This window comes from Molothrus aeneus, chromosome 4, assembly GCF_037042795.1.
Source record: "Molothrus aeneus isolate 106 chromosome 4, BPBGC_Maene_1.0, whole genome shotgun sequence".
In the NCBI taxonomy this organism is placed as follows: Eukaryota; Metazoa; Chordata; class Aves; order Passeriformes; family Icteridae; genus Molothrus; species Molothrus aeneus.
Window position 1 is genome coordinate 67,425,615 of NC_089649.1, and position 24,240 is coordinate 67,449,854.

At 43.9% G+C, this 24,240-nt stretch overlaps 1 protein-coding gene across 1 annotated transcript in view; it reads right to left on the reverse strand.

The window, feature by feature from the left end:
- Positions 1–24,240, reverse strand: part of FGFRL1 (fibroblast growth factor receptor like 1) — a 165,541-nt gene that overhangs the window by 81,203 nt on the left and 60,098 nt on the right. Inside the window, exon 3 of the mRNA XM_066548750.1 lies at positions 1,272–1,544. Within this exon, the coding sequence (XP_066404847.1) occupies positions 1,272–1,544 (273 nt within the window). The remainder of the gene's footprint in view (positions 1–1,271; positions 1,545–24,240) is intronic.

The following is a 24,240-nucleotide window of genomic DNA, read 5'->3' on the forward strand; positions in this document are numbered from 1 at the left end:
GAGACAGCTTCTGAAGCTTTTTTAACCCTGCCTCCACCAAGATTTCTCAGAAGCCAGGCATCCCTGGGTTACATGCCAGCTCAGAGCTTTGTTTCAACCCAGATATTATTATTCCTGAAGACACCACGCTTTACAACAGCTCAGCACATGGATCTCCCCACTGTGCGTTTTCATACGGGTGCTCCAACATTTGTTTTGAGAGCTATCCTGTTCCAACAGCAAACATAAAGATCAGTGTGACCTCTCCTTATCACACAGCCTTTCCTGTGTGGAATTCATTGTGATCTGGACCCCAGTGGCTATTGCATCATTTCTGTTTATGTGTAACCTTTGGCACTCTGCAATCTTATCAGCCTGCAGCCGGCTGCAGCAGAAGATGCGCAGCAGCACCGCCAGCTCTGGCAATCCTCAAACACTGGAGGGGCCACCTAAGAGTGGAGGCCAGTGAATGATTAGCAGAGCTGTAGGAGCGTCGGGGGGTAGCACAGTTGGGATGGACAGAGATGAGAGATCTCTGCAGCCAGGTTGTGGGACTTGAGGTTCATTGCAAAGGGCCTGGGTGCAGGGGCCCTGCTTGGAGCTGCCAGGCACAGCTTGGAGCAGGCCCGAGAGAAGAGAGGGGGAGAGAGGATGAGAAGGTGAGAGAGTAAGAGGGTACAAGCGTAAGGGAGTAAAAGAGGTAAGAGAGTAAAAATGGTAAGAGAGTAAAAGGGGTAAGAGAGCAAAAGGGTAAGAGTGTAAAAGGGTAAGAGAGCAAAAGCGCAAGAGAGCGAGGTTCCTGTTGCAATACGATAAATCTTCTTCTGTATTGAATATTCTAATTCTCACTAATCAATCTAGTACAATATACAAATCCTATAGCATTTACATACAGCCTGTAAGAATCACTATATTACCATACTGTGCTACATTTTAAACCCTAAAAACTCCTCTCTGGACCCCTTCTGCCAAGCTAGTAGGGTCTGCTCTGACCCTTGGACGTCTGCAAACACAGGGTATTGTTTCATCAAAAGGGGATCACCTTCATCCAGCCACACCATTGTTTTCCCATTGTTCAGTAACTAAGGTATCTCAAAGCTTGCTTTCATTTCAATCTCACTTATAGTTTCTACATTCTCAAAATCTTTTGCCAGGCAATCATATTTATAAGGCTTTCCTGTTTCATCTTCCCCAACACAGAGCAAATCTGCAATCTCTGACAGCTACATGGAAATCAGCTCTGGCAGTGGTCCCAGAGCAGGTGAGGCCTGGCTCTGCCCAGCCCCACTCACCGATGACGATGAGGGTGTAGTTCACGTTGGTGCTGCCGAAGCCGTTGGTGGCTTTGCAGATGTAGGTCCCCGCGTCTTCGCTCTCCACCTCCTTGATCTTCAGCCCTTGCTGGAGGATGCGGAACCTCGTCCAGCCACTGTGGATGGTCCGTCCGTCCTTCATCCACATGGTGAGGGGCGGGGGGTCGCCCTCCACCGGGCACAGGAGCTTGATGGTCCTGCCCAGCCTCACGGACTGGCGGTGAATCACTTTATCAGCGATCCTAGGGGGGCCTAGGAAAGAACAGAGACGGGAACAGCTGTTATGACTTTTGCCAGTGACACAGCACTGATTCAAAGCTGTGTCATCAATCTGGCCACTACACTGACTGCTACACAGAATAGAAGGTGCTTACCAAAAATCACTTACAACCAAGGCTGAAAATGTCAGCAATTACAGAGGGATACAGCAAGACCTGAAGCTGTAGCTTTGCAGCTCACGCTAACCCACCAGGGTAGCCTGGCTCTGAGGCTCTATTGCTTTTCCAGCATCTTCCTGTCACAAGAAGGAGCCCAACCACAAACTTTCCTGGTATATTTGGTAAAGAAACTGTAGTTGTTTTAAACTTAACACCTATCCTGAAGGTAAAATTAGTAACAGGAGTGGTACTTACAACAAAACACTGCCCCACACCCCTCAAATGTTCTAATTCTTTCATGTTGTATGTACAGTAATTCCCTTTAATAGTCACCAGATGGGCTTTATCTGAGACACATAAGCCTGCAGTTGTTGAACACAGAATATTCATTGGGTCGTGCTTCAATAAAAGACACAGCTTAGCCTGACATGTTAACATTGCTTTTAGTCCAAAAGAGGATATTTTTATAAATTTCCTTAGCAACCCTGCCGGTTTGACCCACTTGACAAATATTTGCTTTTTGTAAAACGTGATAATTTCATACAAAAGAGAGTGTCCCTGGAATGTCAGACTAAAAACACTGTTGGCCACATGATAACAGGATGCACTTGGACAGGCCAACAATCAGAAAAAAGAAGTGATAAAGACTCCAACAGTGGGAATGCTCCCACAGCTGAATTCCAACTGAAATTCCTTCTCAAGGCTCTGAAAAGTTGAGAGCCTTTTTCCTGCATCTGCCTTTTCTGCCTTTTCATTAATTGCACAAGTTCTTTACAGAGATTGCAATAGCAGTGCTCTTCCCAGAATAGTCTATTAATGGGTGTGATAATAAGTGCCCTGTTCTTGCACAAGGACAAAATGTTTTGCTAAGCATTGCTGATGCTGAGTTGCACCCAAAACCCACAAGATGTTTGTGGGATTTGGAACTGTTCCCTCATATTTTACTCCTGTTCCTAATGTTTTGCAGGATTGGACCCACAGGGGATAAACTACAGAGCTTATATTTGCACTTCCTCATGACTAATTCCTATTATTCCAAAGTCTGCTTGATTTTTCCTCCGCATGACTGAGGCAGTACATACAGTCCAGCTCCTGAATGACTCCAGAGCTGCTGTTGCAGTTACTCATGTTGAATCCCACCCATGAATTTTGCAGCTTTGCTGGTGAAAAATACTGCTCAAGCTGAGAACAGAGTGGTGAATGAACTTATTAAAGAGTTTAACTAAGAGGCTGGTTAAATCAATGGGTCTTAGACACACTCAGATTCTGATGAACTCCTAATGACCCAAAGTAAGGACCTTGAGAGCACTTATTCTGAAAAAGTCAGAGATAACAAAAAATAACAAAGAAGGCAAAGATAACACCCACCCCTTCACATCTTCTGCAGTCACCTATGGGACAGATCTTGGAGGTGATGGTATCCTCCCATACTCTAAGGGAACTGGCAAAACACCATGAGAAATCTTGCCCAGATTTTCTAAAAATTCCAAACCATCCTTATGTTCTTCACCTTGTGAGATTTCCAGCCATCTCTGTGGATGGAGAGACAACCCCAAGGCCTTTTGAATGCTGGTCTGACACAAATTGCATTCCTGAATATTTTATAGTGAAAATCCACCCATGAAGAGGGGCTGTGTGCGCTGCCTTTGATAAGGCAGAATTCACAAACACTGGGTGAGAATCTGCCCCCAAATTCTATTTCCCTACACCATGCACCCACTCGGTGCAAAGGAGCTGAAATGCCCAGACAAGTCCACAGACTTGTTGAAATTCTGGGTTTGCCCTTGGAGAGGTTCTTTCTGACTCAGAGCACTATCAAACCAAGTCAAACCTTAAGTGTAGTTTCACTGCAACCTGCCTGTGAGCCAGGACACTACTTCATGCATATTCAAATGACAAAACCAGATCTATAATTAGTACTGGGAAAAAAAATGTTTGGTGCAGGGCAAGCAGGGACAGTGGAGAGAGGAGCACTCTCCTCCCAGCTTGGAAGCCTGCTGTAGGCTCCTTCAAAACCCCTTTCCTTCCGACATTCATGGTGACTCCTGATGAATTTGGAGACCTGGAGGAATCAGATAGTTTCCCAGTCACGTCATGAGCTTCTCTGGGGCCGCCTGTACAGGCGGGGCTCCTGATGGCACCAGAGTTGCCTCTGGATCTGTCACATGTTTGGGTCAGTGGTAAGCTTGGTCCTCCTAAATGCCATTTTCCTTTGACTGACCTTTCATTCTGAGGAATTGTTGGATCAGTCCCTGTCACAGGATCTATCCGCAGACCTTTATGACATTTAGAAAAGGGTGCGTTTCTTAGAGCCATTCTGCCTAAAAACATTACTGCAGCTCTTCATTAGCTCCTCCAGCAGCTTTCTCAGGAACAGGAATAAAACCCTCCCCTCACTGTTTTTTCCTGCTGTGAATTTTTTCAGATACAGCATGCACTTCTCAGTAGTGTACAGCTCTAGGACAAAGATGATAAGGCCTTGTTTCTGCTGTAAGTATTTCCATTTTATTACCTACCATCTTTGCATTAATAACTTTCTGCTCAAGCAGTACTCTCTGGAATCAGTGTTCTGATGTAAATATTGAGCACCATGGTAATTATTACAATACTGGAATTTACTACTGTGTTTACAAAGAACCCCAATATAATTCAGCACCTTCACATATGTCAGAGGCTTCAGACACCCTGGCAAGCCAATGGTAGCTGGACCTCCTGAAGCTGGGCTACAGCAAGAATAAAATATTGATATCATCAGGATGTCTGTCTCTCTTTCTCATGTACAGGCATTCATTGGGTCTTATTTCACTACATATCTGTAGAGCCCTGCCTTGGGACTGCAACAGTGACGGATGAATACTGTTCCAGTCAAGACACACTTTGGCACATCTCGCCACTCTGCACCATCAGAGGCATCAGGGGAGGCAGCAGAGAGGGGTAAGTTTGTTTTGAAAAAAGGCCCTTCTCCAATATCCTCTGGGCAGCGGGTGCTACTGACACAGAGCTGCCTCACACACTATCTAGGCAAATCTGCACTATCTAGGCAAAAATATCTGCACTACCTAGGCAAAAATATCTTCCCCCTCTGAATCCAGATATTAAGCTGCTCAGCACTACTCAGGTTCTCTTGGAAATTAAAGTCCAAGGATTCTCTATAGTAGTTCCATCTCTTACTGCATGATAAAAAGATGTAGTAAAAACACGCTGAGCCAGCCAAATTATTTCCTGTGTGCAGCACTGTTACTGACAGGAGCTCCCCACCTTCCAGAACTGGCCCCTAATATGCCAGGGGGTGGCCAGGAGAGCAGAGTGCCCAGTTAGCCCTCCCAAGGCGCTGATTTGGGATTGTCCCTGGTGTCCGACCCCGCAGGGCCGGGGCACGTGTGCGCTCACAGCTGAGTGCGCGGTGTGGGAGCGGAGCCCAGGACACGGGCCCTGCAGGCTGGATTCATATCTACAGCTGCTTAGCCAGGCAAAATCCCAGGAAAGCACCTGCTGCTTCACCTACAGCTGCCAGGGAGGTAAAAACAGGCTGAGCCCTGGCTCTGACTGACTTCCCATCCCTCACCGCTGCCGGTGTCTGTCCCGTGCTCTAAGGCAGCAGTAAAAGGCAGATGAAATTACTGCTCAAGCAGCCAGAGTCACGATCTCTGCTGTCCTGGGCTCCAGCTTTGCGTCATGTGTGAGCAGAAATGCTCTAATTGAGTGCAATACCCTATGCCTGCTCACTATAGCACTGCTCCTGCCTTGTTTGTGGGCAAGGCAACACCCCAGGAGCTGGAGAGCAACATCGTAAGGGATAGTTCTGAAACCTGAAAACATTTCATTAACCCAGGCTGTTAAAATAGTGACTTCATATATTTACCAATGCAAAATTAATGCTAATAGGTGTCATTTCTCTGGCTAGGGGGGAATGAATCCTGTCAACTGCCATGTGCCTGCACTCACAGGTCAAAGCTCCTGGATCCTTTCCAGGTGGAGCAGCAGAGAGCAAGTGCCCTCTGGCCCTGAGTGTAAATCCTGGAGGGGTCTCTACACTGTGCTCCTCCCAATTTCTTAGCCATTAGGCAGTGATTCTTGGAAACATCAGCCTTTTTTAAGTGCTGAGAATCTCCAATCTGTGATGCTCCTGAACACAGCATTTCCTTCCTGCAGTATTTTTTTCATGGGATATGGGCATGAAAACAAGACCCTAGGTAGATATTCCATCCAAGATTTTTAGGCATTTTTGTAGTCAGGGAGGGAGAGGAACTCTTGCAGGTCTCCACCAGGCAAGGACAGCTCTCCATGGCCATGGGGCATTGCTTTTAAGCCCCATCAGAGTGGAGAAGCGCAGCTGGTTCTACAGCCTGTCTGAACAGAAGGAGCTTGCTCAGAAAATTAAGCCCCACCTCAACACAATCCCAGTGGGGCAGGTTTCCTTAAGTCCCCCTTGTCCTCAACCCAATAATTTGAGAGACTAATTTCTTAATATTCTGTCTGAGGGAGAAGGGTGGGATTTGACATCTGAGGATGTGACTCGGGAAGAAGTGATGAGAATGCAGCTGCCATCCCCCGTGCTTCGTTGTTATTCTTTCTCCAAACACAAACTAAATATAACTTTGCCCCATAACATTCAAATAATTTTAGTTACTAGCAGGGATCATGCCTGGAGTTCCAAGGGCCAGGGTGCAATCAGGCTTAAAATATAATTTAAACAATCCAGAACCTACATTTTCCACCAAGTTATTTTCTTGCTTGTAGTTTCCCCATCTGCAAATACATATAAACACAACCAGAAAGAAACCAACAAGCTCAGCCAGATGCCAAGTTTTCTGTTCAAGATCATATAAACTCAGTCAAACGTTAACAAGGAAATGCCATGATCACCTCATTTGTTTTAAATATTTCTCCTCATATACATGCAGACAAGTGTGCAGATTTATTTGCCTCATTTACGAATACAAGCAACTGGAATCCCCATTCTGTTCCATTATATAAAAGACAGACTCTACACCTGTCTTACTGAACAGCTGGGCAATTTTCAATTTATATCCACTATCCTACGACACAGAAAAGCCCCACTTGCTGCTCTGCTGCTGACACTGCTTTACTAGCATTCCTGCTCTCCTCCCCAGTGCCTTGGGAAGGGATAGTAGCTGCCATTTCTTGGCAAAAGGAATTATGTAAAACCCAAGAAAGCCTCTTTCCTTTAGCAAACAGCTATTTCCAGGAAGCAGCAAAAACAACTTCTAGAAGTGTATTTAAGACGCAACAGTGGAATAGCCTGGAGCTTCCTGTTCTCTCTTCCATATTTCTCACAGTCAAAAACACACACACACATGTAATTATATTTTCCTGGGCTGCACTGCAAAGTTCATGCACTCATTCAACTTATACATGTAGTAAACATGATTTACAGCTCTGTGTGAAAACCCTCTAAATATATGGTGTTTTGATAGTGACTCAAACCCAGCACTATAATTTAGTAACACCTAGCAGTGAAAGCTAAATGATTTCCCACTCCACATTCCTAACTTTCCATGAACCCCTTTTTACTGCTAACCTGGGGAGGAGATACTGCTTCTGCAATTGTTTGGACTTATCCTTGCTATTCCTACAACTAAACTGCACACTAATATCAAGCTTCACATATGGTGAACGCACCAGCACTGACCCATGTCCTATGAGACCATTTGCCATCATACAGTTCAAAGTGAACTTTATTAACACATTAAACATAATTACAAAGAGGAAATTCCAAGGAAGGTCAACAAGCCCGGACAGTTTCTTGGAATGGAAAGTAATTTATAATATCCACATACTGTATTGTAAAGTTTATAAAGAAGTTAAATAAGTTTTAAGAGCCCCATGGGTTATTTATATTTTATTATTTAATACCAAACACATTCACTTTCTATGTAGATAAGACTTCTTTTGAAGTGCTGTGTTAGCAAATTAGCAAAGTCATTCACAATGAAGCACCCAAACAGCCCATCAACACATGGAATTAGCATGAGGGGCTGGAGTATCACAGATAGTGTATGTCCTATGAGGAAAATAAAGCTAAGCACAGAAATTTTTCACTACAACAGTGAGATGATGGAATTGGACGGAGATTACCAACCAAACTGCTCATTTGGTGTAAACACAATCTCTTCCACCAAAACTTGAGGCAACATTTGGCCTTCACCACACTCCTCACTGTAAAACCTGAGCTTCCAAAGTCTTTATTGCCAGGGTGGTTCACAGCAAAGTGGATTTTCTTTACCCTTCTAACACTTCAAAATGTGCACAGGCAGCTGGAAAGGACCACCTAAAAGCCATGTTTGAAACACATCTCCAGAGTTGCCTATCCTGGGGTACCTGCTGCTGCAAAGCTGGGCTGGACAATTCCTGCTTACAACCAGAGTTTAACCTCTTCTACAATAGTTTAACCCTCTCTGCAAGACCAACATGAGGATTATGCACTCACACTCTCTGCGTATCATTAATACCATTATTTGTATTGGCATTCAGGCAGTAATGATGGATGAATGGACAGAGGCCTGGCTCTGCTAGGACAAACTCTACCAAGGAGCAAATCCCACAGGGAAGGCTTTACAAAGCAGTGTTGGGAACAGTTTCAATCAAGAGGAGTAGGTGTTCCTGAAAGAGAGGAACTCTTGGCTCTCTGCACAGTTGGAAGCCATTACATGGAGAGCAGAACTGATAAAAATGCTTTTTGAGAGAGATAAAAGGATGAATGTGTTGCCCATGAATCCCATTAACTAATGGAATAAGCAGTTCAAAGGACTGGTGAATCCAAAATCTTTTCATATTTTCAAAACAAAACAGTTTGCATTTCCAAAAGGTATGTGTTAGCCAAGTAAAGTAGGGGTCAGCGTGGGGGTAACTGGTCCAAATGCTTTGGTATGTGACATGAGGAGATCAGATTAGATGAGCTAATGGGTCCTTCTTGGCTTGAAAACATAGGCACCCACAGACAAAAACAATGCTTATCAAAAACAATCAAAAGATTAAAGAAAAAACCAACAGCATCTCTGTAGAACAAAGACTCTGAGCGAGGAATACAAAAACACCACAAGTATTTGCCGACCAGCCCCGACGGCTGGTCAGGCTTAGATTTGGAAATCATGGACTGTTTGCAGGAGCAAGTTCCAGGCTTCGGGTGCATGGCTCAGCCCAACAACCTGATGGAGAAAACTGCTTTGCAGGTCCATTTCACAGCAAGTGAAGTGCCATATCTTCCCTTTCTTCACTACCTCTGTGGTAGGAGTTGCTTTGCTGATGAAATGGATATTTATTGATAGCACAAAAAAGTACATGCCTTATTTTTACATGACTAATAACTAGCCCTTTGTGTGAAGGCTGCCAGTAAATTTCCTACTCTAGATGTTCCAAAACTAAGAAAAATAGAATATCTGGGAACGTGTTCCATTAATTAAGTGCCCCGCATCCACATTTCACTGACATTTAATAAAATAGTTATTGTATGTTAAACAATTGGCACTTGATTATTGCTTAGATTTATTAGTTCAACAACAGTAGATGAGATACGTATCTCTTATGTGGTTTCTAAATCCTTTGAGCATATGTTTTCAATAATCAGTTGGTATTTATTTAACATGAAATTACCATCTTATTAAATTAAATGTGCATGGGTGACATTCAATATCAATTGTTGCCGAACATTTTTTCAGCAGCAAAAAATAGTAACTTTATCCCTCAGGTTTCAAGGTAGCAAACGCAAAGGAGAGTTAGGATTACTTCAAACTACTTTTGAAGAAACAGACTTCATATGCTGGAAAATTTCTAGTGTGGAAGAAATTATATTATTTATTGTTTCTCAAGTTCTGCCAGTGGGATTAGTGTGGGCCAAAGGAGAGGACTAATATTTCTACTCAAATGCTAAAATTATACTGACGGTGCAGTTCAGGTATGCAGCTCAATGGATAATCAGAAAACTTTTCTTACAGAAGAGATAAGTACAACAAAGGTGTGTTGGCACACACACCCTCACAATCTATCTCGTCCATTCTCATTCAAGAAGGCAAGCCCATCTAAAACATTCATTCCTAATTTGTTGGGCATTTTTTCAAAAGAAATGGCCTTAAAACATGGCTTCAAGGTTTTAAAATTAGAAGGTTTTTTTGGTTTGTTTTTTTTTAGCCTGCTATTTCCAGGAAGGACAAACTGCCTAATTCTGGAAGAAAGCTAGAAATCCTCTGGCTTGAGGGAGGATCCAGAACCCAACTGAAATTCCATAGCCCCAACTTGCTCTCTCCAAACCTGACCCAAACCTCCACCATCTCCACCACAGGTCACAGAGGGACCATTCCTGCCAACACAAGACATTTGTTTTCTTCCCATAATCTCTGGGAAACAATCCAGTCAGGCAGCCCTGAATTACCTTCTGGGTTGGATCTACCCAAATTTTAACATAAATACCATTGTACTATGCCTTTCCAACTGTTTCCCAGCCATGCAAATCCTGCTTCACAAGCCCAGTGGATTTTCCAGCCAAATCACCCACATCTTTAAGACTTTCAGTAAAACAAACCAAGCACTCCACAAGACTCAGTTTAATTCACTTTTTTTTTGGTAACAAAAGTCCCCTTCAAGCCACCAATAGCAACCACATTCCAAATCCCCGGATCCCCGGGCTCCAAAGATAGGTGTTTACTTCTGAGACAACCTGCTCTGATTGTTGCCCCCTTCTTTGTCCCTCCTCCCTGCATGCAGCACTTTGTCACCTATCCATTTGATCTGAACAGTTCCTAGAAAATAGGATGCCCAAGTTCACGTTTGGTGACACAGGCTCCCCTTGAACCTTGGTAGTCAATATTTAACCCAGTCTGAGCACTGTGCAGGGTTTAATAAGTAATTAGACGTTTCCCTTATGGACAGGCTCTTGTGTGAGCACTGTGCAAGCAGGAAATTGTAAGTGTCATTGTTTATGTCTGCAGGAAAACAGAAACCACGATGGTTGACTCGGTGCCATACACAGGAAAGATGCAAACACAGACCTTTAAATAGCTGGTTTGCCTTCCTGCTAGCCCACAGCAGCAAGTTTTCAGCCATAGACTGACACAGGAGTCTTTTTCACTTGTATCCAAGGAACTGGTTTTCCTCAAAATATTCTTAAAAACCTTTTTAACCAGCATTCACTCTAAGGTATAAAAGTGGAGAAGACTTTAAACTCTTCCATTCACTGCTGGTTCCTACTGGCCTTTCCCAATAGCGAGGATGGAAAAGGTGTGATTAGTGCACTAAGGACTCAGAAGAAAACCATCTTGAACACCCACTCTCGATCATGAGACACTGCCAAAATATCCCTAAGCCTTCTGCTGTTGGGAAATCAGTGGCAGTGCCCTGCATGGCGAGGCTGCTCTCAGCCCTCCCTCTCCTCTGCCCTCGTCTCTGGGGGCTTCTATGTTTGGTCACCACAAAAGCATGGTAACAACTGTTTGATGGTGACCACAAAGAGATAAACATTGTGGTATTTAAGAACTGGAGATATTTTCAGAGGCTTCTCTAGAACAGAAAGCATTTCCAGCTGAATGGCTGCATAGCAGGCTTGGTATGGAGCCACTGGCAGAACTGTTTTCCTATGAGAAAATCACATTTTTGTCAAGATGCAAGACTTCACCTGGTTTTCTCTTTCAAAGAGTTTTGCCTGGTTTTCTCCCCTTTTCAGCTTGAGAAATATTTTGTGTAATAATTTTGGCCAATCAAAGTAAAACACATGCAAGCAAAAAAAGTTCTGGTTTTAAAAGTATGTTGACTAAGCAATGGTAGTATTTTTTAAATTGGTTGTTGTGTTCCTAAAATCTGAAAACAGTATTGAATATATATATCTGTCTGTGTGTATATTTATATATATAACTTGTCTTGCTCTGGAAGAATAATTAAAAGTAAAAAGACAAATCTTGCTCTAAAAGAAAAATGCAACACACCTTTAAGACAGCAGCATTTTAAAATCTGCCTGAAACCATTTACTGCTGCCCTACCAAAACCTTCATGGTAGGTGTGATAGGAGCCGGCTCTTTCTCTCTGAATTAAACTCTCATCATAAAGGTCTGCCTTACATATGCCTACATCAATGTCATAATCTGGACCAGAGATATACTTTAAATTTTTTTTTTTGATCTTCACCACCAATTATACCAATTATACTTTGCTTCACATCATGAAGCTGGTTTGGTGCACATGGACTAAGATGCTTCTTTATGAAATTGAGCTGCAAGGGGCATTTAGTTCTCAGAATAAGACTAAAGCTATTCTGAAGTGAAATACTCCTCTGAAACAGAGGTGCCACATCCTGAAAACCAAATGCTTTGCTTTATAGATCCCATCTTCCCAAACCCCACCAGCTGCTAATACAGACTGTCAGCAACTGCTACCTGGGCCCCAGGGAAAACAAAAGCAGAAGCTGTCCTCTGGCATTTCCATTAACGAGCACTCAATCTACATGACCAAACTGGAGCTGATCCAGAATAAACTCCCAAAGTGCCTTTAGTGTGAACATCGCCTCCTCAGCACCAAATACTTCACTTGAAAGATTTGTTCCTGTTGTGCCATTCTACAGTCTAGCTTATACACACCTGTACATCACTTCCAGGAGGGGAAAATACTTGAATGCACTTTAAAAAAAAGTTTTCCCAAGGCTGATTCATTGAAAACCTTCATTTAAACTCAACAGACACCAAGTCTCCTGCATAGGGAAACTATCACTGAATTCTTATAGCATTCCCATCATGTTCCTGCTCTTCAGACACTGAAGCACACACTACCTGATGTAAAAACACAATCGACTCCCTGGGACAGAGGCAAGTGCAGCTTTCTGCAGCCTGCCTGCATCTGGGAGAGCTTCAAACGGACCCACTTCCTCTGCCCCTCTCTGTTGGTTGCTCCCAACAGGGTTAGTGCACTCTTACCTGTCTTTTATTTGTTTTACTACCAGGAGAGAGTGAAGACTCCTTTGCTGTCAGACTTATTATGTCCAATTGCACCACCTAGGACTGCCAGAGGCTGTGCTGTAATGTCCTGGGACTGTTCAGCTTCTAAAATCAGATAAAACCAGATTTGCATTTAACGTGGTATGTCCAAAGGTTTGCTGCACCCCTTGCTGCTCAAAAGCTGCCTCACATCACCTGGAGGAAGGTATTCCTCCTGTACCTCTACTACACACCAGCATGGCACATGTCAGGATGAAGGGTATTAGCAAACCAGCACCTAGCAGTGGGTATAATCTGCCAAAATTGAACTACTGAAAACAAATATTTAAAATATAAATCCATTTAGATTCCACAAACTATGGGTTTGGAAATACTTCTCCTTTGCTGAAGATCCCACACTGCCTGCTTTTCATCCCTGTACATCTCCATCAGCAGCAAAATGGTGCTAATTATTATTTGATATACAAGCAAACTACCAACCCCCTGTTCTGAGCACAGCCTGTTGCTTTATTTGAGCTGCCCAAACTTCAGCAGCTACAGAGGCACACAGGAGTTTTGCTGACACCGACTGCTCCGTGATTTTGAGTGACGCCATTCCACTGGCGGGCTGCGCGCTGGAATGTAACATCATATCCAGCAGGTAGATAGAGCCACTGGAATATCAATTAATGTGCAATCCTATTACCTCAGTGTCTGGTAATGTGCAGTCCCTCCTGCAAGTGGAAGGGGGAGAAACCTTGAGAGCACAGGCACTATCTAGGAAAAGCTGTGCATGGAGAAGTATTGTCTCGATGCGGAGCTGCCCCGCATCCCATGGCGCACGTGCGGGTACCGGCACACGCACGGAGCATCAGCTGTCAGCAGGAATTCCTGCCTGCACTCTCAAGTGCTGCCACAGCCTGTCTGCCCAGCCTGCCCCGTTTCTGGGCTTCCCTGCTCACAGAAATAGGTTTTACTGTTGAAGTGACTTGAACTCGTTCTTGAAGCCACGTCAGGAATCACTCCGTGCTCCTCGCATGGCATTTCTGAGCAAGGAGTCAAGAGGTCGAAACCCAAGGTCAGAGAACAACAGACATGCAGGATCCCTTGCTGTACCTGAGGCTGGAGAAATCAGCACATTCCTAATCAGCTGCTAATCCCCTAATCTTTATTGCATGTAAATTCCAGCCCCTTCCCAATGTCTGTGCCATGGTATTCTCCAATCTGATTATGGTGAAGCCCCATTGGAAGACTCATCGATAAAAGATGGAAATGTGTAAAATCGATTTGCTGTATATCACAAACAGCGCCGCAAACCCCTCCAGGGATCAAAGAACTGCCATCAAATAGCAACAAACAGAGGACTGTTAAAAACACTTCTTCTCTAATAGTGGATGTGACTATTTAACAAAAGACAAAATTCACTTCCGAAGGAAGAACAGTGCTGCATTGTTTGACTGACAGTAAAGGATCAGTTCATGACTAAGGCGGAGCAGGCAGTGTAGGAAAGGTCACCATTTAAGGCCAAGCTGTAAAAGTGTGAGGGCAGAAGACAAGAGGGTCTAGATGCACTCTGACTCACAATTTACTCCACCAACAATCTCAACTTTACTTCCAGAAGGTACAGCAGGAGCACTATGGACATGGAACAACTGGTCGATTATTTCTGGTCAAATATTTTGTCATTTAGCATTTCTCTTGATATGAAGCAATAATCATTGGTAGGGCTGAGCAAAACACTTCAGCTTCTGGTCCTGAGCTCACTCAAGCTTTGTCTGAAATGGCTCCACCAAGAGGGTCCAGAGCTTTGGTCCGCTGGGAACAGTCTGGACTCCATTATTATAAGTACAGTGGTTTTTAGTGTTGAAAACAATGAAATTTTGATAATGCTTCTAAAAAATAAAATACTTTGGCAGGATCTCACTTTCCTACGTCACTTTCCTATGGTGAATATAAGGGAAACAAAGCCTCCTTCATGTAATTCACCAGAAGACAGAGAAAAATTCTAAACTGGAAGAAAGTAGAGGCCATTCCTATTCCTGTGTTTCATCCATTGAGGGGAGTTTGCCAGAACTCACGATTTTAATTTTTAAATCTTGTGATATTAGGTGCTTGTTTCTTCCTGTCTCTTTTCGGAGGGTATGATCCTGAAGGAGAATCTCCTGTTTATTTAAACATGAAAGAAAATTTGTGACCTTTGTGATTGTGGGGAATCACTAAATGCTCCGAAAACAGGAAACAAATAAATAAAATCCAATTTGTTGTAACATTCAAGCTATTTCAGCCAGAGTGCTGGCTTTTGTGGGGTTTGACCAAGGAGCATTGAACACACAGGATTAGTAACGTGAGTGTTTCCCACGAATGTGTCCCATGTGATTTTTTTTTAAGCATCTTTATGACATGCATTAACAAAAGGCTGCACTGGCTGTGGGATCCAATAGCTGTAGGATCTGAAATAGCTTATGCTCCATTCACCATACAGGAGATTATAAGCAGGTGTCTCTCCTAGAGAAACTGGCACACTACAATCAACAGGAAGCTGGCTCATATTCCCAGATGTTTGTCATTATGGGAAGCAGGGAGATGTTAGGGTCAATAAAACCACACTGCTACTCTTGCAGCACCTACAGTCCAAGAGGGACTTCAGTAGCTCAGCTCTGCCATTGATAAAAGTTTTACAAGACCTCTGCTCCAAACAGCCCTGAAATCAAAGGTCTGTTTACTTAGCCTTTGCTTGCTGGGCTTTAGGATAGTGCAAGGAAGATCAAAGCAGGGACCTCGTTTAACATGTCCAAGTACACAACCAGCAAGTCTGTTTATGTTGGATTCCTACACTCTGAGAGTGCTGCTGTCTGTCAGCACTTCAGGCTCATTTTCAGCAATACTGGGTGAGGAGGGAAATATTCAGAAAGACCCCACAGATTCTGGTCTTGCTGAAACAGAAGCCAAAGTCAGAGCAGGGAGCTCTGCTTGTAACTGTGACTGCCAAGGTCAAACACAAACTCCTTGCAGGGAAAAGGAAACCTTCATGGGTCAGAGACCTCTGGTCTCTACTGAAGGGCTCCACCATTAAAATGCAGCTAAAGTCTGCATGAAGAGCTGGAAATGCATTTTGGCTCTGTATAATTTGGTTCTGTACTATTTGGTTCCATATTATTTTTTATTGACAATGCATAATGAGATTCAGTTTGGCACTGGTAAGGGATGACACCCTGAGCACCTCATGCACAGAAAGAGGTGCAACAGCCCCCAGCAATTCACATCTCCCACTGATACCTGTCTAACCCCACACTGGGGAAGGGACAGTTTGCAATGACAGGCAATTTATTAACTAAGCTTAATTTCCAATGGCCCTACATTCTGTGGAGCCATTTCCCAGGGCCTATTAAGGGGCAAGAATCTGATGACATCCTAATTTATTTAGTTGCTTGTTTGTCACTGTTGCATTAATGTCTCTTTGTTTAGAAAATTCATCTATATATTTAGAAAAGCTGAAGACTTACAATGGCCTTTGTTCCAAGCGTGGCGGCAGGGGGATGCAGCACAATTACAATCCCTTCTACATGACTTCCCATTTTCACAAAGTTTGAACTTAGTATCTCTCACATCACTCCTTCTCAAACAATGTGTGTGAAATTGGCTTAAAGGCTTAAAAGCTACTGGAAGGGATGGAGATGGATTGACCCTCAAAAAATGTCACCACATGAATTTCATCTCTTTAGGACACCAATGTAAAGACCAGCCAGACAAGGATGGGTATGGAAAGGGTGCTCAGACAGAAGGAGACAGCTGGTATTTAACTTTGGAAGTAGGGCTCTTTCTTTGAAAGATTTATCTGAGGATTTAACCCCCATCTGGTATCACAGCAGAACCTCCACCAGAAAACCAAATAACAAACATTGAGATGGATCCACTTTATGCTCATTCCTTTTACTCTTCTCAGTGTTCTGTTAAAGTTTCCTAGGGAAACCCTTTCATGTTCTGAGCAATGTTGCTCAAAATAAATAGAAACCTGGGACCTGCAAAAGGCAGTAACCAGTGTAAGGAAACCAAATCTCCCAACAGACAGCTCGCTCTAGAGCTGCCTCCGGCAGATGCCCTGCATCTCCCTCTGAAATACCCAAAAAGGCAGCGACAAGGCACTGGACTGGCACTGGCCTATAGATGAGCCCAACAGAAACAAGTTAATTCTTGCTGCTCCTTCCCTTGGCTTCACAGAGGAGTAAAACTTTCTAAGTTAAAAAGTTGTAAGGACCAGGTAGAGAAAATGTCACAAACTGTGGGCTGGAGGAGCCCCATTAGGTCTCGTTCCCACCCATCTCTCTGGACTATCTGCAGAAATTACCCTTTAAAACAGAGACAAATAAAAGGGAAGAGAACCTAATGGATAAGGTACTTTCTTAGGTCCTTGATAGTCAGAGAGCAAGGGTCACACAAGGTACCAAAGTGCCACAAATTGCACAATTGCACAAAGCTGGGGACACCTTCCTCTCTTGAGGTGCTGTGAGGACACACACCAGATTGCAAGGCACCCTGTGATCACAGGCAGATGGGAACCTGAATGGATATGCATCTCTTAAGACTCACCAAAGAATCTTCTCAGTTTTCCAGGGGAGATCCTTTCCCTAAGGAGGCAATACAGGCAGCTTTTCTCCACCTCATTCCACTGCCTCTAGTCAAAATCCTCATCTACGCTCCTAAACTGTTCCCTCCCCCTCCTCCTGGCTCCAGTATCCAATCCCTTCATACACTTGCAGACAGTTATTGTCCCCTCAGGTGTCACTTAGCCAAGCTATAGATATATTTACAAGCAGCTCTTCTAATCTTCTCACATAAATCAGTCCGCCCAGTTGTCTGATCCGATCATCCGGGCCTGTCTCTCTCTGTCCGGACGAAAACCTTGCCTGTCTCCCTGACATCTCCTGGATGTCGAGCTGTCAGCTCAAGCTCAGAGCTCTTAATCTTCCTCCCCCTCCCCACCTCCTTCCTTAATTGCTGTGGACACTGCTACTGTCCTGCCTGTCGCTCAGGCCCACAGCCCTGGTGTTATTTTTTGCTTTGCTCTCCCTCCAGCTCTCCCCATCCTGGCTCAGACCCTGAGCCAAAGTCTTTCTGCAGCTCCTTGATAAGCCCAGCCCTGGCTGCCTGTCCACTCACTTGGAGTTTGCATCCAGACTCCCATCATATTTCATCAAGACTCTTCTGCTCCAGCCTTGGCAAAGCACACTCTTGCCTCATCCATATTAATTTTTTCTAGGCATTGCTCTGGCCACTTCCCCCTCTCCTCACATCCACCTTTCCCTTTCCCTGCCACATCAAACAGCTGCTACTTTTCTTCACTTGTCAAGGCTCCTCCTGGCCTCTTCCCAATCTCTGTTCTGCCACCTCTTCCTTACCAGAGGTCCACCCTCTTCCAGCTGTGCCAGATGTCCAGGCTCTCTCTTGCCTTTTCTACATTTTTCAAAGAAAATCATGGGTATTTCCTGCCTAGGTGTTTCCTTCCTGGCTGTCTCCCTGCACATGCCCCCTAAAGCTTTCCTGCACCAGGAACCCACCATCACTGGTCAGCAGCCAAGCCTGGCATCCTGCTGGTCCTCATGGCCAACACCATCAAACAGTTTAAAACGAAAAGAAGAAGAGATTTAGATCAGATGAATGGAAGAAATTCTTTACTCAGCGTACACTGGAACAAGTTGCCCTGTTAAGCTGTGGCTGTTGCATCCCTGGAAGTGCTCAAGGCCAGGCTGGATGGGGCTTGGAGCAACCTGGGATAGTGGAGGCTGGAAATTGATATTTGAGGTTCCTTCAAACCCAAACGACTCTATGATTATAAGATTTTCTGATCTCACTGCTGCTTTACTCCAGCCATTTTCCTGCCATTCTCCTTCAGCTCATATCCCCAGGTAGCTCTTGAGGCACAGCCTTCTTGTGTTCACACACCTTGCACAGTGAGGTGAAGGCCCCGAGCACAGCAGTGACACACACAAATCATGCTAATCACAACAGCTTCACTAGCACCTCTCTGCTGATTATCCTCATTTCTGCATCCACAGCATTAATGTATAATTGCATTTTAACAAGCTTCATTAGCACATTGCCTTGGTAAAGCTTAACACAGCCCAAGCACCCAAGGAAACCTCATGGTGCTTTTCTGCTCAATATAATTTTCAAGTCTTCTGTAACCTGATTTGTTAGGAATAACCTCAGGGCTGTAAAGCTTTTCTTCTGCCATCCAGTAATTAAGGAATAATTTGTCACGGAGCAAGTCAAGCTGCAGGGCAGGAAGGCCCTGTGCAACACAATGGAGCTGTGTAAACCAAAGCCCTGGGTACAGGAACAGAGCATCCCTCCCCTCCTTCTTCATTAGCCAGGAGCTGGTGCTCAGCTCCTGTAAATGCTGCCCAGACCCCTCAGTAATGCAGCTCTTGCTGCAGGCAGAGGGGTAATGCAGGGAATAATGCAGCTCATGCTGCCTGTGTGCACCCTGCCAGCACACACTGGCTGTGCCTCTGCCCCTCCTGCACTTTTCCTGGACATGGTGCAGAAAGGTAAACAGCCCCTTGCCAAACCGTACTGCTGGCATCAGCTGTGTGATGGAATAGGATTAAGAAATGGGCTGCAAAGCTTTTTAAGATAGTTTTATGAAGCTCCAAAGGATAACTGAAAATCCATATTTTTTTTAAACATAACCAGCCTGGGAAGAAAAATGTGAGGAACTGAGGAATACGACAGATTGAGCACAGGTAATACATCTATCCAGTATGAGGGGTATTTCTGTCTGGCTAAACCTTTTCCAGCCTTAATACTTTTCCCAGTTATCTCAGTCACATAAAAGTCAAACACTTTCCCAAGCATTCCTGGAAAGATGCTTCCTGTTTTGGTGAGGGAGAGAGGGTATTTTTAAGTAAAAAATGATCTGACTATGCTGACTGTGTATGAATCCCAGTCATAAAACCAGAAGTAGTTTTGCAGATGGAGGTTGTTACCTGATTTTTTCCCTTAACTTCCATAGTAACCAGATTAAGGAACTGCTGGCAAGCCTCAGTTGCTTTTCCAAAACCATATGTAGGAACAGTATGGCAGGAATAGAAAGCTATAGAATATCAACAGCTACATGGCCCCAGACAGCTGTCTGTGAGAGCAGGAAACATGGGGTTAATGGCTCTTTCATACTTTTCCTTCAGTACTTGCAACTGAGGACTGGTATGGAGATCATTGCTGGAAATTCTCCATGCAAAGAGACACACAGATCTTGTGAAGTGTCAGCAACACTCAATTCCCATTAATTTTAAGGGAGATCAAAGTTGTCAAGCATTTTGTAGGGTATTCTAAATCTGTGGACAGATAGGCTCCCATCTCACTATAAAACAGGTTGTCCCCCAGCAAACCCCTCTCACACCTTTATTTATCCATGCTTTGCAATTTTCCAGCTTAAGCACATAAAGAAGAAAAAAAAAACAACAGTTGTCAACCATCCTATACTACAATAGTTGATTCTTAAGGAATATATACTTCTCACATCCTACTACCATTATTTTAATGTTCAGAGGTAAAGGAAAAACTTCACCCATCCCCACCTTCTTCCCCCTTAACCAGACAAATAAGGCATTCAGCTTGTCTGAATTTGAATTTTTATTGGAGTTGATCCAGCAACCAGAGCACATTGCTAGAAGCCAAGGTCCCGCTTCCTTCAATACACCTCCTTCATTCTGACTCCCTGCTTTTGTACAGCTTTGGTAATCTCAATCTGTGGTCAGGGATAGGATAAAATTTCAGCTATTTCCCCCCTCAACTGCACAGAACAGGGCTTGCTCTTAAATCAAAAGCCCTGCACCCTAAACCTCTGGTTAAGTACTTAACTATAGGCAAGTCTTTGAAATCACCACAGGCTTCTTTTTTCTTAGATATAGTGCTGAAAACCACAGAAGTGAACCCAGATCTCAGGAATATGAAAGGTATTCAGAGGAAAGTGGGGGAAGGGGGCTCATAGGGTGGCTCCCCCAGTGCTTTCTTGGCCTGATCTTCTGAAATAGATGGCATTACCAGTCCTCATCAAAAATGTAAAATTTCCTCCCTTGTTCTCTAGGGCATGAGAAAATATTGTAAACTTTCCTGGAAGCATTAGAAGGAGACAGCACCTGCAATCCAAGCAGAAGTCACTCTTCTGTCATTGCCTTGGTAAATGACCTCCACCTTCCTGCACAGGATGGTGTGGGCTCCCACATACCTTCTACTGATGTTTAGATTTCCCTCTCTCAGTACTTCTCCTTTTTTCCTCTCATTCCCTCTTCTCTCTACAAATAGTAATTCAAGAACCACGATCACCCCTTTGCTTGGCTTCAGGTCTCTTGCATGGGCTAAAGTTACCTCCAATTCTCCAGCATGGGTTGGGGAATTTATTTATATTCTGTGTTCTGGAGATAGACCCCATGTCTTGCCAAGGGCTCTCATGGGTATTACAAAAGGAACACTGACAAATATTTATGGAACCTAAAGTGAAATTCAAGACACTGTTAAAATAAAGTTTGCTTTAGGTTTTTTGGCTTTTTTTTTAATTCTCCTGAAGAATTGACCTGGCTTTCTTGGCAAAAAGACTAATCCAAATGCTATTGGTATCTTAGCAGCTCATAAGAACCACATGCTTCAAATAAAGCCATTACTATCAGACATGCTGAGTGGTTCAATTAAACAAATATGAAAATAGACACTTCATCCTGCTTTAACTAAGTGGGATCATTTCACTCCTGAATCCAGAATGACAACGAAAATGATATAGTATTTATAGAGCAGCTTTTTATCCTGAAAGATCCCAAAGGATTACACAGACCCTGCTTCACACACTACTGAGATGCTGCCCCTTCCAGGGAGGAACACATGAGCTGTCCCACTGCCCTGAGGAATGGCACATGGCAATTCAGACAGAGGAGCAGAAAAGAATTCCACATTCAGCTGAAACTATAGAAAGGAATTTAAGCACACAGAATAGAGATTGTTTAGGCTGGAGTTCATCCAGCACAGAGGAGGTATAGTGATCTGGTGTTTCAAATACAGAAGTTAAGGCAAAACAGTAAAAAAGTGCTGGTTCAAACTATCCAAAACCCAAAATTTAGGGAAGAAGGGGAAATGCCATCTTGAAGGTGAACAATTTAAGTTCTTCCACTTCAGTTGTGCATGGGAAACTCTCTAGAAGATGTTCTTGCTCACCATTCCCTTCAGGAATACAAGAACCAGGAGTAATAATTCTTTACATAGCTGCCTGTTCACACAAGGATGACACAGGATACAGTATGAATTAAAGGCTTCAAAAAGCTTTGTCTGGTGGTCTCACACACATCAGAGACAGGAAAACACTGGGTCCATCTACATCACACATCAACTGCTGCCAGGATCCCTGCTGGCACCTCTGCCTCATTTCATATTGTCACATATCTGCACTGCAAATATAATGCAGCCTGTGGGGAGAGAGAGAGACTTGCCCAAGGCTGCCCTGTGAATCTGTAGCAGCAGCATCAGGAATCCAGTTTTGACTCCCAGTGCTTACTGTGACAAGCAGGTGATGCCTCCCCACGCCAGGACAAATCCCCATGGCTTGCACGAGGAGCTCAGCAGGCCTCAGTGTAAAATGTCAAAAGGTGCCCAAACATTTTCCAGTAACATTTTCTTTTGTGAAAGACAGAAAAGGAAACCACTGATTTATGGAGCAGCAGCATGGCAGGTCATGGCAAAACAGGGAGAATCCATCTCTTTAAGAAGTTAGGGACACAGTGACATGACATGAAGTCTTGTGGGCACACACCAAATGTCAGCTGCAGCTCTAAGGGTTACAGCAAGGACTGGAACCAGCTCAGTGTCAGGAGTTCAGCCTGTGGATGTGCTCAGGATGACACATCTGCAAAGAATTAGAGTCACAGAACAATTTGGGTTGGAAAAGACCTTTAAGATCAAGTTCAACCATTAAACCAGCACTGTCAAGTCCACCACTAAAACCATGTCCCTACATGTCACATCTGCACATCTTTTAAATCCACTCAGGTACAGTAAGGAGAAGCAGCCTTGAAAATATTACTGCAAACATATCCCCAGTACAGAAATGGGAAAGAAATGCAACTGTGCCACGAGAGTTTTTTACCTGGCACATAGACTAGCACTGGCATGAGCCTCTCTGCAGAACAATTAGCAGAAAGCACCAATCTTATAAAGCTTCTTTCTTCCTTCCAGTTCATTTAGCCTGAAGTAGAGCAATCAGGACTCTTCTGGCAGGATATCACATTCTCAATCTGTAACCACTTAAAGGAAGAGGACAACTATTGCAGAGAGATGTCCCAGGAGAAGAAATCATTGTACAAGTGAAAGGGATTTCTTTGGAGTGACTTTCAAAATAATGTGAAGCTGCTCTTGTTTTTTCTTTTCTTTTCTTTTCTTTTCTTTTCTTTTCTTTTCTTTTCTTTTCTTTTCTTTTCTTTTCTTTTCTTTTCTTTTTTCTTTTCTTTTTTCTTTTCTCTTCTCTTTTCTTTCTTTTTTTCTTCCTTCTCTTTTCTTTCTTTTTTTCTTCCTTCTCTTTTCTTTCTTTTTTCTTCTCTTGCCTTTTCATCACTTTTTCCCCTCAGTACTGTACAACAAACCTCTCTTTTTCTAGTTAGTAGTTGTTCACAAACCTAATCTTCTGTGGTTTCAATACAATAAGTAAGGCAGATAATCATGTACTGTGAGAAGGAAGGGGGTGACTCCGTGGCCATACAAGCTCCAGGTACTTTTTTTCCCAGAGGGAAGTGGAAAGAGCAAAATGAAAACACTCAGACTTAAGAGATGAGCAAAGAAGGAAGACATGGCATGCTGTACAAAGAAGACTTCCAGTGGCTCTACAAACTGCCAAGAGATAAATCTATTCTCTTATTTATATGTATTTTAGGGTGCTTTCAGTACTCATGGAACTCTCATCACTGACAGCAGAGGGAAAAGTGCATCTATACAGAGATTGTGCATTTCCCTGCCATGACAGGGATCGTGTCCTCAGGTGTGGCAGAGAAGGAGGATACAGAGTTCAGCCCTGTCTGGCTTGAGGTTGCACAACACACAGGACAGCAGAACTCTGGACCCACACAGCACTGCAGAAAAAGGCTGTGGGATAAATCATGGCTAAACAGGTAAGGAAAATAGGTGCCAACTCTGCTTTGGGAGGTGCATTGGACTGAGGCCACCAGCTCTGCTGCTGTTTTGGAACAAGAAACCCTCTATTTTCACCCTTGAGCAGGAGCCAGGTTGGACTAAAGGGCAGCAGTCTGACCTGGAAGGAACTTTGTGCAGCAGCCTTGAGGCAAAGCAGCCCACACCACCCACAGGAGACAGGATTGCACACAGAAGTGACTCTGTCCCTCTGTCCTGTGAGAACACGCTGCTCGTGGTGAGTAAGCCTGTGTCATCCTGCAAGCCCAGGGTGTCAGGAACACACCCAGCTCCAAAACCCAGTGGATGGTGAACGTTTGCAACACCACTCTTCAAACTGCAGCACAGGGCTGTGCACAATGCCACACACCTGCAGGACATGGAGATGTGGGGGTAAGGGCTTCTGCACAGATGGGCAGCCAGAATGGGTGCCTTGGAGAACCTCTGGCTGGTGTTCAAGAAACCAAGCCTAGCAGAGAGTGTTCCTTCTCC